Below are 16504 nucleotides of genomic sequence, written 5' to 3'. Positions count from 1 at the left end.
TACTACTATATGTAGTTAGACATAAGATAGCTACCTGGTGTTACCCTTTTGTAGTTCTAAATGTAGATATTCCTATGCGAACAGAGCAGTTCCCCGGAGGGGAGGGGAGGGTATGGAACGGTGAGAAAGTCATCCTTCCTGTCATTAGAATACTACAGTAAAGTACTTCAAGCTAAAAAATAAATTTAAAAAAATCGAAAAAAACAAAACAAACAAAAAACCAAACAAAAAACAACAAAAAAACAACAAAACATAGAAGCATGATAACAAAACTATACTTCAAGCTCATAACCACTTCAGAGGAAACTATGAACAAAATTATACATTTAAATGGCGAATCCCGAGAAATACTACTGGACATGTCAAAAAGATCATGACTTAATATCGCATAAGGGAGTAAAATATTTCCAAATAAAATAATAAACGGTTACTATAGCAACTATTTCAGGTAGATGCATCATACTATTTTCACTTATAATGTGTATTATGGCAAAATTGGATGGGTTTCTACAATAATTATTAGGATGTTAAAATTAGTAAGTAGATTCAATTTGTATAGATACATTTAATATGTGGTCTAAGATTCGGGTATTTCTGGCTGGGCGATTAGATGCCGTAGGTCGTTAGTTCGAGGCCCGGTCAGGGCACGAATCCCTTCGTCATTTGTGTTACAATGTACTACATGTTATAATGTATGATATATATATCGTACGTCGTGACAGGACGTGACTCAATGGTGATACTTCCTCGTAGAATTATTTCCGCGTTTTTCATTCATCTAAGCGGTTTTTAAAGTGGGACTTGTACTTAATAAAGTTTGTTGTTGGACGATTTGATCAATATGGCGTCCGCACCAGCTTCGGTCTGTTCTCCGCTGGATATCTATATTGACGATATCGACACGGACAGTGTCTTAGTGGCCAAGGTACGTATGTACAAATCCGTTATATATGGACATATCGAAAACCTTTTTTCGCACGGGTAGACGTAGTCAAAGCCGTAGGCTAGACGTATCGGAAGTGTTTTTTTGTTGTTGTTGTTTTTTTTTGTTTTTTTTTTCATGGTATACTATTATAGTGGTCAAGGTACGTACATGTATATCGACAGTATTAGTGGAAAAGTATGTACAAATCCGTTACATATGGACATATCGAAAGTTTTTTGCTCGCACGGGTAAACATAGTCAAAGCCGTAGGCTAGACATATTGGATTTTTTGTTTTGTTTTTGTTTTTGTTTTTATTATTATTATTGAAAAATTTGTCATGGTATATTATATGAAATATATATAATACAGCCTGTTACCTAAACATATCAAAAATACGTACGAGCCTGTTGTAGTGTTAGGCCTCTCAAATGTCTTGCAGTAATGACAAATTAGTTACCCAGATTAACATCGAAATCCCCACCCCCTTAAACGTACAGACACCATACACAGCGGTAGACTCATACTTATACATGTGTCAATAAGGCCAAGCACCATTTACATGTATGTTGGTTTGATATCAAAATTCTCCTTTTTTTTCAAGGGAATGTGCAATGTACATTCATGTATGTACACAACTGATTTAGACATTTAGAAATCCCTTGAAGTACAGAATTGTAATTGTGCGTATAAACTCACAATATTAACATACCGGAAATCTTCCTAGTAAATAAACCCACAATTTAGACATTACAGGAACTCTTTGTACTAAATGTACCGTTATCGATACAGAGTATATCGGGAGTCTTTGGGGACAAGTTACTGGTATTTTTCAACGCACATCCCCACAAATTGTGGACATATACAAAATGTATATATTTATATAGAAAATAGTCGAACATTCATGCCAATCAACAGACCTCTTCGTATAAGGTTTTAACGCTGACCAGGATAAAAATCCACCAGTAACAATTAAGTTACATGCATACACTGTATCAAACAGTAGCCCGATTTTTCTCTGGCCCTGATAGGACCAGAGGAAACCCGGGCTTATCAAACAGGAAAAAGATTTTTTTAAATACATATCTATGTTAGCTTTAGAGGACAATGCGTTACGCTTTCTAGCTACATGTATTTGTTGATTTACACGTACCAGATATATACAGAATGAAATAACGATAAGGAAAATATATAGTTAATTATCACCATTAGTAAATCTCACGGTGATGTCTTGTTCAAATCGCCATTCTCCTTTGGTGATTCTGTGCCTCTGTATTACTAAGGTGGGTTTTTTGGGGGTTTTTTTTTCCAAATCTTATGTCTGGACCATAATTTTATCAGTTTTTGACAAAAGATTCGTCAAATATTATATACACACTCATAAGACAGCTTCATGTAGGGTAGTATAGACAGAGACTCTGGTATAGAGAACTGAATGCTGTATACCTGGTAATTTTCGCCCCCGTTTAATTTTCGCCATTTTCGCCCTTTGATGATAGGGCGAAATTAAACGGGGCGAATGTCTTTTGTGTTGCTCAAGGGCTTTGGTTGGTTTGGTTTGTTTTTGTTAAACGTCCTATTAACAGCCAGGGTCATTTAAGGACGTGCCAGGTTTTGGAGGTGGAGAAAAGCCGGAGTACCCGGAGAAAAACCACCGGTCTACGGTCAGTACCTGGCAACTGCCCCGCGTAGGTTTCGAACTCGCAACCCAGAGGTGGAGTGCTAGTGTTAAAGTGTCGGGACACCTTATCCACTCGGCGAACGCGGCCCCCTTTGCTCAAGGGTGAAAATAACCTGGGGCGAAAAATACCAGGTATACAATACTACTGTTTTTCCACTCTCACATCTTACGGAGTTATCACCCTTCGTTAGTGTTTGTTGCCCTAGACGGAGTTATCACCCTTCGTTAGTTTTTGTTGCCCTAGACGGAGTTATCACCCTTGGTTAGTGTTTGTTGCCCTAGACGGAGTTGTCACCTTTCGTTAGTGTTTGTTGCCCTAGACGGAGTTATCACCCTTCGTTAGTTTTTGTTGCCCTAGACGGAGTTATCACCCTTGGTTAGTGTTTGTTGCCCTAGACGGAGTTATCACCATTCGTTAGTGTTTGTTGCCCTAGACGGAGTTATCACCCTTCGTTAGTGTTTGTTGCCCTAGACGGAGTTATCATCCTTCGTTAGTGTTTTGTTTACCTAGACGGAGTTATCACCCTTGGTTAGTGTTTGTTGCCCTAGACGGAGTTATCACCCTTCGTTAGTGTGTGTTGCCCTAGACGGAGTTATCACCCTTCGTTAGTGTTTGTTGCCCTAGACGGAGTTATCACCCTTGGTTAGTGTTTGTTGCCCTAGACGGAGTTATCACCCTTCGTTAGTGTTTGTTGCCCTAGACGGAGTTATCACCCTTCGTTAGTGTTTGTTGCCCTAGACGGAGTTATCACCCTTCGTTAGTGTTTGTTGCCCTAGACGGAGTTATCACCATTCGTTAGTGTTTGTTGCCCTAGACGGAGTTATCACCCTTCGTTAGTTTGTGTTGCCCTAGACGGAGTTATCACCCTCCGTTAGTGTTTGTTGCCCTAGACGGAGTTATCACCCTTGGTTAGTGTTTGTTGCCCTAGACGGAGTTGTCACCTTTCGTTAGTGTTTGTTGCCCTAGACGGAGTTATCACCCTTCGTTAGTTTTTGTTGCCCTAGACGGAGTTATCACCCTTGGTTAGTGTTTGTTGCCCTAGACGGAGTTATCACCATTCGTTAGTGTTTGTTGCCCTAGACGGAGTTATCACCCTTCGTTAGTGTTTGTTGCCCTAGACGGAGTTATCATCCTTCGTTAGTGTTTTGTTTCCCTAGACGGAGTTATCACCCTTGGTTAGTGTTTGTTGCCCTAGACGGAGTTATCACCCTTCGTTAGTGTGTGTTGCCCTAGACGGAGTTATCACCCTTCGTTAGTGTTTGTTGCCCTAGACGGAGTTATCACCCTTGGTTAGTGTTTGTTGCCCTAGACGGAGTTATCACCCTTCGTTAGTGTTTGTTGCCCTAGACGGAGTTATCACCCTTCGTTAGTGTTTGTTGCCCTAGACGGAGTTATCACCCTTCGTTAGTGTTTGTTGCCCTAGACGGAGTTATCACCATTCGTTAGTGTTTGTTGCCCTAGACGGAGTTATCACCCTTCGTTAGTTTGTGTTGCCCTAGACGGAGTTATCACCCTCCGTTAGTGTTTGTTGCCCTAGACGGAGTTATCACCCTTCGTTAGTGTTTGTTGCCCTAGACGGAGTTATCACCCTTCGTTAGTGTTTGTTGCCCTAGACGGAGTTATCACCCTTCGTTAGTTTGTGTTGCCCTAGACGGAGTTATCACCCTCCGTTAGTGTTTGTTGCCCTAGACGGAGTTATCACCCTTCGTTAGTTTGTGTTGCCCTAGACGGAGTTATCACCATTCGTTAGTGTTTGTTGCCCTAGACGGAGTTATCACCCTTCGTTAGTTTGTGTTGCCCTAGACGGAGTTATCACCCTCCGTTAGTGTTTGTTGCCCTACACGGAGTTATTACCCTTCGTTAGTGTTTTGTTGCCCTAGACGGAGTTATCACCCTTCGTTAGTGTTTGTTGCCCTAGACGGAGTTATCACCCTCCGTTAGTGTTTGTTGCCCTAGACGGAGTTATCACCCTTCGTTAGTGTTTGTTGCCCTAGGCGGAGTTATCACCCTTCGTTAGTGTTTTGTTGCCCTAGACGGAGTTATCACCCTCCGTTGGTGTTTGTTGCCCTAGATTAATCTCATCTTGTACAATTTCACATCTAAGATGTAACAGCTAGAGGTTCTTGTACCCAAATTGTAACAGAGTTGATTCCTTTTTTTATTGAAAAAGTACAATCCTGACTCGGAACCCAATACCTTGTACCATTAGATACACCTTGATTACAATGGACAGAGATTTTCCTCACTAAAGGGAAATCTTGCCTTGATTCTGCCACGACACTTCTTGACCTTTGAATTTGTCGCCATGTTTTTTACGCATGCCCATTTTGGGGGATCTAGCGTTCCTGGCTTATCACCAGGCTCTGTCTATCAAAATTAATTCCCCCTTTTTTGTCCGGGACATAACATCAGCTCATATTAATGTGTCATATACTGAAACACAACAGGAAGAATTAACAATCATTTCAAAGAAACAAGAGGCACATGGCGCCTGTATCGCTCACCTAGATATTTCAGTAATTATGGCAAAACATTGTATATGCTTAAGTTACATGTATATTATAAATACTTTTCCCATTCTAGTACCTATCAATACCACGTATTGAAGGGGACGCGGAACTTTGTACACATATTCCTGTTTATTTGTAATGTAAATATGTGATTATGTTGTTTGGTGATTAAAAAAGAAAAAAAGGTGTCCCGACCAGTTGCAGCTGGTACTGACCGTAGGCCGGCGGTTTTTCTCCGGGTACTCCGGCTTTTCTCCACCTCCAAAACCTGTCACATCCTTGGAATAACCCTGGCTATTAATAGGATGTTAAACAAAATAAACCAAACCATGTACGTATTTCTGTTAACCCGCTTATCCTGACGTAGGCCAGGCAAGGCGTCAGTACAGGTAAAATATCACGTAACATATTGTAATACTCACAGTAACAATATAAATTTTAATGGGCCGTTGCGAACACACTGCGTATTTGAGGTCAATCAATGGTGTATGCCTACCCATATACATGTATGTATCCTTTCGTCGCTGCAATTCGTTTATATTAACTTTGAAGAAATACCGAGTAAATTGTTTATTTCACACTTATTTTTCATTCAAGTGAACATTTTCTATCGCAACAATTTCAATTTTAAACTACAATGTATATACATTATATTAATTATCATTTCAATGCTAAAATATCTTTCAAATATAACAAAGAAAATATAAATGATACCCTGGAAGTACATGTAGCAAATATAAAACAAAATAATCATGCACATCTTTGTGATTCGAACCAGATATTTTCAGGTTGCTAATCGATGGCTTTAAAATATAGACTAATAAAATAAACTGTTTAAAAAGTTTATATAATTATTTTTAACCTGTCAAGTTATTGCTTAAATTAAAATACTAAATCAGCTACATTTTTCTTTTTCTTCTTTTTTTTAAATACCAGCGCATCGGATTTTAGGAATAGGATCTTAGTTGTTTTTGGTACATAAAATAAAGTAAGACATTACAAGAAGTCGGTCTTCCAATGCACTCCGTGTCAAAAGATAATTTGAATTCAGGAAAACCCAGTTCGAAAGCTATCAATAGCCTGATGATGCGACCTTTCTGTCCTATAATGAAATATCCATTGCAATAAACAAACACGTCCTAGTAAACTGACAGGTCAGTATGGGACCCGTCCTTTGCCTACATATTCCTCTCAATTATCAAGACGTTATCTACCCATATCGCCGAGGTTCAGTTGAACATTTTGCATTTGGACTTCAAGAGCAGTTGCATGCAGGAAGCAAAATATACATGCATGCATGTAGTGTGCCAATGCGGTCTTGTCATCACATCCATGTTATGGTTTTAATCACTTTAAAAGTTTTATTTGTTTTATCTAATCCAGGGCCATTGTCAGAGAACAAATTATTTGTTATGATCTTAGTTCCAAATTTTTCTTGAACTTTGACCCAGTGACCTTGATATTTAGTCAATTGTAAACATACTGAAATGACAAACTTTTCATCAATGAAAAATTAGAAAATTTGACCTTGAACTTTGATCTTTCGAACAAGTAACTCTGAATTTTAACCTGAATATTTACTCATTGATTGATCCCAGCATTTGTTTTTTTTTTGTAATGCCATCATTAAATGTTTATTAGTGATAAGACACAAAAAATGTCCTTGGCCTTTGACCTAATGCCCCTGACCTTTGGATAGTTGTCTTATTGATTCCGGCCAGTTTTCTTCAAAATGTCATAACAAAATGTTCTTCAGTAAAAAGATGCTAAATTGGCCCTTAACTTTTGACCCAATGAATTTAAATTAGAAGGATTTTTTTGTTAGGTTTCCCTTATTGGGCATAGGATTCCCGACTCCTGCGGGGCTAGCCAAACCATTTATACTAATTGGGGCCCCGTTCACTGAAGTATACTTCAGACCAACAGATATCCCCGTATTACCAGACCTGGCACCAAGATTGATTCCATTAATGATTAACTTTTAGACGTCCGCTGAATTCTTGCCGAATGACCATCAACTTATACCCATGATCGAGGACTGCTGTTCTAACGCTGTGAAATCCACCTATCGACACACAAATGTTGACCAAGTTGCGATCATCCTGTTCAATAGTCCAATTATTGGTAAGTAGAAATTTATCATGTAACCTGCTTAAATACATCCTCATATCCAGTATTATTAAGGGTAAACATATTTTAAAGTGTTTTATGTAAACGAGCTTGCAGTGATCTCGTATATTTTTTTTTACTAATACTCAAGTTCTTTTACCAGTTAGTTCTGCAAAAATACAAATGTCGGATTCGGCTGAACGCTGGTGGCCAGGTAGCTTTTGGTTTGGTTTATTTGTTTAGCGTCCTATTAATAGCCAGGGTCATTTAAGGACGTGCCAGGTTTGGAGGTGGAGGAAAGCCGGAGTACCCGGAGAAAAACCACCGGCCTACGGTCAGTACCTGGCAACTGCCCCGCGTAGGTTTCGAACTCGCTACCCAGAGGTGGAGGGCTAGTGATAAAGTGTTGGGACACCTTAACCACTCGGCCACCGCGGCCTCATGGCCTGGTAGCTGAAATGGTTAGAGTGCACGTCTAACGTTCGAAGGTCCGGGGTTCGAGTCCCGTTTTGGTCATTGCAATTATTCTCATAATACACCGTATATGTTTCAGATATCAAAGAATGCCAAGAGGAATTAAGGAGGAGAACACAGGACGTATTCATATTCAAGATTGAATCCCGGCCTTACGGTCTAGCTGTGATGAACAGTGATGAGCTTGACATTGAACAACTCAACGCCTACGTTTACGACGAGGACTCTGGAATCGGGCGTATGTACAGACCGGAAGTGCTGAAGGAGGGCGCACTATTGATAGTAAAGTTTCCAAGAAAAACTGACGAAGGTAAGTCTACCTCTTAAAACAGATCTTACAAATTAATACGGATGCCACTGAATATATCGTGTCGGAAGAACAACAATGCTTTTTAACCGAAATCAGGCGTTATCATATACATTGTACATTGTATCAAGATAATTCATTTATTGACAAAAACATATTAAGTACATATTTTCTTTTTGAGCCAGGAACACTTCAGAACACAGAATTTAAACTAATCATTTGCTTACACATTTTCCTGACCTCACTAATTGTCAAATTTAAAACAGTTCTGAGGGCGAAAATTATATGGTCTGGAAATATTTTCTTATTCTAGATATATTTCACTCATGGTGATGCCCATTCTGGCGTAAGTATAATAAGTGTAAGATGATATGCCTACATTTTCGCGACATAAGGAAAATGATGTAACCTTTAAGATGACATAGTGGTCAACGTCCGTAAGTTACATGTACATAAAGAGATTTATAGGCCAATTGTGTTGCATGATTCCATTGCTACTATATATAGATGTTCGAGGTGGTCGGATTGGGCAGTGGTAACTCCAAAGCCTTTTACCTAGCTGACCAGGGTTCGATTCCCCGATCGGACATGAAAAGGTATATGGAGCCATATCTGTCCGACCACATGGATTTTCTCCGATTTTGAATCTAGGCCAACGAGAGTGATGAGTCTAGTTGATATATTTTTTTTTTTTTTTTTTTTTTTACATCTGTTGTGAAGTAGATAACAGTAACATGAGGTAGTCGTATAGCTTGCCGTGTTTCACGCCACACTTTCCATATGTTTCAGTATTACGCCGGGTATTTTCGCGAACACATAGGATATCCGGCAAATCTGTGCACTTTCATCCCTACTTCCCATGTTTCCATGATACGCTTGCAGAGAACCTTAATTTTGATGACTCTCAAAAACCATATCCGGAGATGGAAGATGAAAATTGGGAACCTCATCAGGACGATATAAGGTCTCACTCCGAATTCCAACCACCATTCCTATATGATGACTTTCCAGGTTCTTCAGAACGCAGCCACCGACCATATCCCGACATGCATTTTGATCCTCTGCCTTGGGAAGAGGAGCTTGATGATCCATATTCCCCCGTGAATGGAAGACGTGACCGCCGGTTTTCAATCTCTGATGATGAAGAGGGAACTGGTTCATATTTACCTGAATGTCCTTCACCGGAAAATGAACAAATAGGTCAAAGTCTTAATTCCTCGAAATACAGAAGAGATTACAGCCCAGGAAGCCGAACTTGCTTTCACGGGCCTGACGCAGGAGCTCAATTAGACGACGGCTATCCACAAGATTACCTAAATGACGGCGAAGAGGAAACAAAGGAAATCAGTACGTCAACAATCTGTGACGACGGTAAGTCAATATTCATCTCAGAATGACGGGTAAATTCCTTTGTCTGATACTTCACGAATTTTCAAACGAATGGTTTAGCTGTTTACACGGCTGTGTGTTATTTTGTTTATACGAGTCTTATGTTGATCCAATTTTACCACTTTTCTCTGCAGACGAAGAAGAAAAGATAGTATCTGTGTGTCTGGAATCTTCGCATGGCAAAACATTTTTGGACAAGTTTCAAAGAGATAAGGGCTGCAAAATCAACATCAAATTTAAGAAGAAGGCTAGTAAGCAGACACGAACTGGTAGTGCGTCAGATAAGAAGTATTGGTAAGTTTTCTACAGTGTACAGGAAAGGCAAGAATCATGCCATATCATAATAATGTCATTGTGCAATGATGACATTTTTGTGTAAGCTTGAATACGACGGTTTCAACCCGTAACGCCTGGATACTCAAATGTATTATATACAGTGTCCTTTTTAGCGTAGATATTTTGAAAGTCAACTTACAGGATATCTACCCTCTAATACAATACGCATACATGTAACCAATTTCGAGAGTTCTTCAATCATATGGTGATATATTATTACCCAATGTTATTCAAATGCAAAAATGGCGTAACACAATTGTTGTTGTACCAGGTAAAACGTTCTTATGAAGATTTTTGTCATTTCTCCTGAGGAACCTAAGATGGCGTTATCTGTTACAGTCCATAAGTCAGTCTGTACAGGATTAAGCTATTGCAACTATTGAAAACTTGCGTTTCTATTAGATCTCAGACGTTGTGTCTTTAGGCACGCCGGAAGTACTCTGAATAAGATATGAGACCGGTCTCCCGCGTGGTGTTCAGTACTGTTTCTGCCTTTTACAACAATTGTGAATTTAATTTTGTTATTGGTTTTTAAGTGGTGCTGCGGACAGAAAATCTAGACGTGACGGTAAGGTCAAACTGTCACCAGGAGGGGCCCACAATGCGATACTTTCCAGGAATGACCCATCCCTCCTAATGCTCGGATTACTGGATCCAACCATGTCCCTAGCAATTTTTGACAATGACACTGTCACAATTCCTCATTGCACGTCTGGTAAACGTCTGGGATCAAGCCCAGGTAGGACAGACAGATCAGATTCCACCAACATCAATGGTACCAAACTGTCGTTCAAGAAAGGGGACGTTACTCGAGAAAAGGTAGGCAATTGCTGTTTTTGCATTATAATGCTCACAAGTCGATTGCGCAGACGCGTATCGTTACGGAAGTCATTGTCTTATTCTCCTTGTACTTTTTAAGGGTCTCAAAGCAGGTGCATATTTTTGTTTGTGCATTCGCTTTTGAGTTTGAATTGAGGTTTCGGCTTCATGTTGCTATTTTCTGTTTTTTTTTTTCAACAAATGATCGACATGATTCGCGTGACCTATATATTGTTACACAATTTACAAGTTTTCTTCTGACAACTATTATCAGGTAGAGAAAGTGTACACTCTGTACAGCATTATCTTCCATACATAACGCATATTGTTGTTGTGATATTGTACTAAACAAGAAATGATTTACTAATGTATCCAGCTGTTCTTTCAGTCATCTGTGAGATTGGCATCATTCTGACAAGTTCAATAACGTTTTGATATGTTGAATATTATATTGTTCACTTCTTTGGGACTACTTCAGTTCCGGTTGCGTATTTTGCACACATGCTCGTTAAGAAATGCACAAGCAAATACTACACTGTTTTACGTCACGCACCCATTTATATCGCCAGGCGGACGTTCTGGTGAATGTGGTGGGAGAGAATCTCTTGCTACAGGAAGGAATGATATCTCGAGCATACGCCAAGAGAGGAGGGAATGAACTCGTACAGGTAATTTAACTATGGCCGATTTATTTTTCATTTATTTATATATTCATTTTTTTTTTTTTTCTTACTTTTTTTTTTACATTTTATTGTCGAAATATCGTGTTTATTCTCCAAACGTAAGAAATAAAATGTGCATTTTGTTCTCGGAAATCAAAAAAGGGATCATATCTTTTGTATTTCAATTTTTTTTATCTCAAAACGTAAGAAGTAAAGAAGATTAATGTTTCGCAATATTATGAAACAAACGATATCTGTCTGTTTATTTCATCTCTAAAGCAATTTTTTTTATATAAAATTGGAATTGTATGAAAACAGGAATATTTAAACAAATAGATGTGATCTTAGTCAATTTATGATATATGATCACATTGATGGTGAAAATTATATGTTCGTTTTTCAGTCGTATCATCCCGCAATGCAAGCGTACAACGGTAAAGGAACCATTGTTTGTGGTGGCGGGAAACTGTCCTGTAAAAACCTCATTACTGTCGTTCTGAAACAGCGACAGGATTCGTCGTCGGACCAGGTATGTTTTTATTTATATATAAGTATTACCAGGTGTAGCGTCACAGCGAAAACTAATATCAAACCAGGTACGACTTTCTATTTTTTGTTTTATGATTGGCCTCACACATTTGGCCTCTCAGTATTGCCGTTTGGACTATCATACGTAAACAACCTACCAAATTAAACATTTTGCAACGTCGTCTGCCGGACTAATGATTTAATCTAAGTATTGCCTTTATCTGGCGAACAACTTATTATAGGAATCGTCAGTAATTGTACAACTCTCGCAGCCACGAACAATTTTTGTTTTCTTTTCTTTTTTTTATTTTGCAGATGCTAACCAAGTAAACTTGATACAGCCTTTAGCTTTTTAACCATATCCTATTCATATAGTTGATGTATATTTGAAACTTAAGCAGAATATATTTCTTCCTTGAAATGCAAGTTGTTATTTAAAATACATTGTCGTCAGGTAGTCAAGATCAGGATCACTTTTTTACAATCACATAAACGTTTTGAAACTATGCTACATTGAATGAGTCGTTCGTGACAAGCACCTCTTTGTATAGATTATACAAGAAGGCAGGCAAGATAGTTATCTCTCCTCATATGTTTAATAGAACCTTGAGGGTTGGAGGTTGTCATTTATTTTTTGTCAATATCTTGCCTCCATTTTGAAGAAAATTTTGAACATTACACGGCAAGTGTAATTGAAAAATTAAAATCATTAAATAAATGACAATCTATTTACTATTTATGGCCTATTGCATGCCATACACTTCATGTATTAGTCTTGATTTGCCCAATGTATTGATTTACTTTTGATTTTGTCATGAGTTAAGTTGTTTATGTTATACTGTGAAAACAATTCTACTTTCAGAACTTTTCGTGTGTCTTGGAATCGGTCTTTCAAAAGGCAGCAAAGCTAGGATTTGAGTCTATCGTCCTGCCCGTAATGGGCAGTGGGCAAATGCTTCAGTACCCTCTCCATGTGGCTGTCGCGGTAACTGTGGATACCACGGCAAAAGTCTTAAATGACCCCAGAAATAATTTCAAGGTGCATTTTATGTAAAGACAGTGTATATTGGGTGTTAGGGGGTGGACGTGCGTGTCGGGGTGCGAGTGTGTGTGTATGGTTATGTGGGAATGGGGTTGTGACCTGGATACAAACAGGTAAAATATGGTCTGGTGAAGTCGGAATTCAAACAGGTTGCATTGAAGTAATAATGTAGCGAATCGTTATGGTTCATCATCGCACAGACTTTGTCTACACTGAAAGTCATATTGGAAATAGTTAAGCCCATTTTGCTGACATATTCTACATAACCATATTACGATAAATACATCGTAAGATATTCACAACATTTAATGAAATATCAAATTCCTGTTTATTTGTTTAGTTGTTTTTTATATACACTGTATTTTATATGATGGTTCGTTTTTTGAGCTGCCCAGGGAAACAACTCTTACTTTTTTACGTTACGGTTTATTATATCATGGTGATCTTTAATAAATAACTGACTATTTAACTAGGTTCAGTGTAATATACAAAATTATAACTAACTGTCAGGGTCATTTTCAGCCGGGTTCTCTTTACAGTAGTTTGTAACTATCTTACTAAACAGCAAACAACGGCCTATTGCATGCCATCCATTATCAGCTACAAGACACACAAAAACCGACAAGAGCAAGGAGGGTCGAACCATGTTACTTTAAAAAATTTCATGATCTGTTTTGTATAATCATTTTGTTAAAATGGTCAACATTTACAACATGTAAGTCTTATTATAAATTTTCTATTGACAGGAAGTGACGATCGTAGCGTTCGACGACAAAACCTATGGCAAATTGGCAGAGGAAATAAGTAAGTTCTTGTAACACAGTAGACTTAAATCAATGGAAGAAAAACATATTTTTAAAAATTACAACCAGTTTAAGTGAAAATCGTTAAAGCTATTGGTGGTTAATGCAACATTTCCATTTATCACCAACTAGGGTCTTGTCCATCAAATTGTTTTCTAGTTTAATAACTACAGTATTGATTCTCGACAATTGATATTTTCTACTATTGTGAAAACAGAGTGATCTCATGTATTTCTGATCTCACACTTTTGTTATTGTACGTATGTTGTATGTGTTTAAAGAATGAAAATATAGTATTGCAAACGACCTTTTTTATGACATTATGTATTCATATTGAAACAGATTGCAAATGTACGCCATCACAGAAGATACAGAAGACGAAAGCAACAACTAGTCCAATGCAAAGCTCAAAAGAAACTGTTGGATGTTCGATAGAATTATCATGCGGCAGTCGAAAGGTCAAACGGCTATCTAAGGAACTGACCAGCGCAATAAAACATGAATTTCTTTTCGCCGATAATGTTACTATTCATTCCAACATCTCCATACGGACGAAGACAAAGCTGTATGAGATTGCAGATGAACACACGAAGATGCCTATGAAGATGGAGTTCGGTACGTTACATATACTTGACTTGCGGGTATGGGTATATCAATAGGCGTCAACACACACGCACGCATAAACGGACATTTATATAATTACTATTTTACATTTACAACATAAACCTTCAAAGAACTGGCCTACGGTCAGTACCTGGCAACTCCCCCACGTAGGTTTGGAACTCGTAACCCAGATGTGGAGGGCTAGTGTTAATGTGTCGGGACACCTTAACCACTCGGCCACCGCGGCCCCCTCTATTAAACTAAATGGACCGATAGGGTTGATCAAATATAAGTATACATGAGTTTTTACTTTTCAGATCAATCTGGATCCAAGGTTCTACTGAAGGGTGAGGTGTCACAAGTGTCAAAAGTCGTCAAACACCTGAGGGATGCGTTGTCAAATGGAATTTCAGCTAAAATCGGAAAGTCTTTAAAGTGTTCTCCGTCGACCTGGTACACCCTGGCACACGACAGCCCAATCAGTCCTCCGTACTGGTCCCATTTTAAGGCCAATACTCCTCTCACAGTTCTCTCCAAAACCAACAGGGCAGCAAAGCGAGTGGCTTTGGTCCCGGTGGATGCTCCCGCTTTCAAAAAAGCAATCAGCGGTCTGATCAGGAGCACCTGGAATGAAAAGCTTGTAGGGCAAGGACGTGACGCCATTAATCTCAGTCACAGACGGATAAAAGTTGACAAGATAGAGCGAATCGAAAACATCGACATGTATAGTAGATATGCTACTAAGCGTCACGAACATTTCCGAATGTTGGCAGAAGAAGGGTCAAAGGTCCTGAAATCACTAGAAGACATCAATATTCAAACCAAAGGACCTATAGCTACGTCACCCAAAGATGTGTCTGTACTTCATGAGGATGTATTTCCGGAGATCAATGAGCACTATATGTTCCACGGCACCAAGCCCGATGTCTTGCAGACTGTGCTTCAGCAGGGGTTAGACTGCAGGATGAGTAATGAGAAAGCGATGTTTGGTATGGGTATATATGGTGCTGAATCCTCTACGAAAGCGGACCAATACACAGGTAAGACTAGTACCTTCATAATGCGTAAGTGTAATTTTTCCTAAACAGAATGATATGTAGTATGAATTCTGTTGTGCTTTCTGTTAATAGAGTTGACGAGAAAAATAAATTATAACACATTTATAGTTGTAGATGTCCTATTCACCTCTCTCTCTGTCTCTCTGTCTCTCTCTGTCTCTGTCTCTCTGGTTTTTTTTTTTTTTTTTTGTTCAACCCTTTTGAAAATATATGTTATATATGACATTTTGTGACCAGTATATCCCCGTTCATTAGCATTCTCAGTAAAATGGTATTTGGGTTTTAAGAAATTATATATAAACATTACCTGTTTTAGATAATAAGCAACAGAGGTCTCCAGGCTCCAAGAAAATGCTGCTTGTGCGTATGTTGCTGGGAAATATGTTCGTGTGTAAGGACCACAACCCAACGAAGTACCGTCGGCCTCCGTGCCGGAATACCGGCTGTCTTCGGGACAACTGCACAAGCGGTCATGGCCATTTTGATTCCGTCGTTGGAGATGGGCATTGGCTCTTTCGGGAGTTCGTCGTATATACAGCTGAACAATGCTACCCGGAATACGTCATCACGTATCACAGGGAATAAGAGACATTTAAGATGAATACAACAACCATTTGTGACTGAAGTGTCCCGGTGCATTAATATAGAGTTTGAACTATGAGAAAAAAATTGTCTAAATGGCAAGAACACAAATAATGATTTATTCACGTAAGCTAGAATTTCTGTTGTACATAAGATGAACATTTCATTTTTACTCTTACGAAATGATGACAAATATTTCGTTTATGCATAGTCAGACATAGTAGCGAAGCTGTGTTTATTTCGTAGTATCACAAAAAACCTTCCGAAACCTAGGGGTGCATTATTTAGTAAAATAGCATTTGGTGACTTGTCCAGTGTAACGGTTATCGCCCTTTGAGTAATTCGTTTGTATGTTTAGAAAGAAACGATCAAGATATATTGTAACCATTATCATTGAAACGAAAAAGATTTTCCCAGAGATATTTCATCGAAGGTTTTTTTTTTTTCTTCTTTTTTCACATATATATCTTGTTCATTTCTTTATTATTACATGTAATTGTCGTTGACTTAATCATGCACATAAATTGATAATTGAAATTCTAAGACCAACTAAAGTATGTTTTATTGATTAGAATTAAACTTAGTTCGAACACCGGAACTTCTCACTGACAATATAATACAATAGAGGTCCCCTTTCGGTTAAAACTAATGTATTGTTATTTTTTCTTGATAGGCAT

At 38.5% G+C, this 16504-nt stretch overlaps 1 protein-coding gene across 1 annotated transcript; it reads left to right on the top strand.

Moving 5' to 3' along the window:
• The first annotated feature begins 797 nt into the window (after window positions 1–797).
• Window positions 798–16472, top strand: LOC117329640. Its single transcript, XM_033887667.1, has 13 exons — window positions 798–925; window positions 7101–7239; window positions 7778–8008; window positions 8795–9376; window positions 9529–9688; window positions 10267–10549; window positions 11119–11217; window positions 11615–11740; window positions 12602–12778; window positions 13528–13585; window positions 13927–14199; window positions 14505–15227; window positions 15562–16472. The coding sequence occupies exons 1-13, from the start codon at window positions 842–844 to the stop codon at window positions 15828–15830; spliced, it is 3204 nt and encodes a 1067-aa protein (XP_033743558.1). The 5' UTR covers window positions 798–841; the 3' UTR covers window positions 15831–16472.
• The last annotated feature ends 32 nt before the right edge of the window (window positions 16473–16504 follow it).

Source organism: Pecten maximus, chromosome 6 (genome assembly GCF_902652985.1).
Source record: "Pecten maximus chromosome 6, xPecMax1.1, whole genome shotgun sequence".
Lineage (NCBI taxonomy): Eukaryota > Metazoa > Mollusca > Bivalvia > Pectinida > Pectinidae > Pecten > Pecten maximus.
Note: the sequence above shows the minus strand (reverse complement) of the source record. Positions and strands in the feature narration are given on the sequence as shown.

Excerpts from the sequence above, each read along its gene's own strand:
- LOC117329640 (XM_033887667.1), top strand. The coding sequence starts at position 842 with ATGGCGTCCGCACCAGCTTCGGTCTGTTCTCCGCTGGATATCTATATT. Across the intron at positions 926-7,100 it reads ACAGTGTCTTAGTGGCCAAG|ACGTCCGCTGAATTCTTGCC; the intron begins GTACGTATGTAC and ends ATTAACTTTTAG. Across the intron at positions 12,779-13,527 it reads ACCCCAGAAATAATTTCAAG|GAAGTGACGATCGTAGCGTT; the intron begins GTGCATTTTATG and ends TTCTATTGACAG.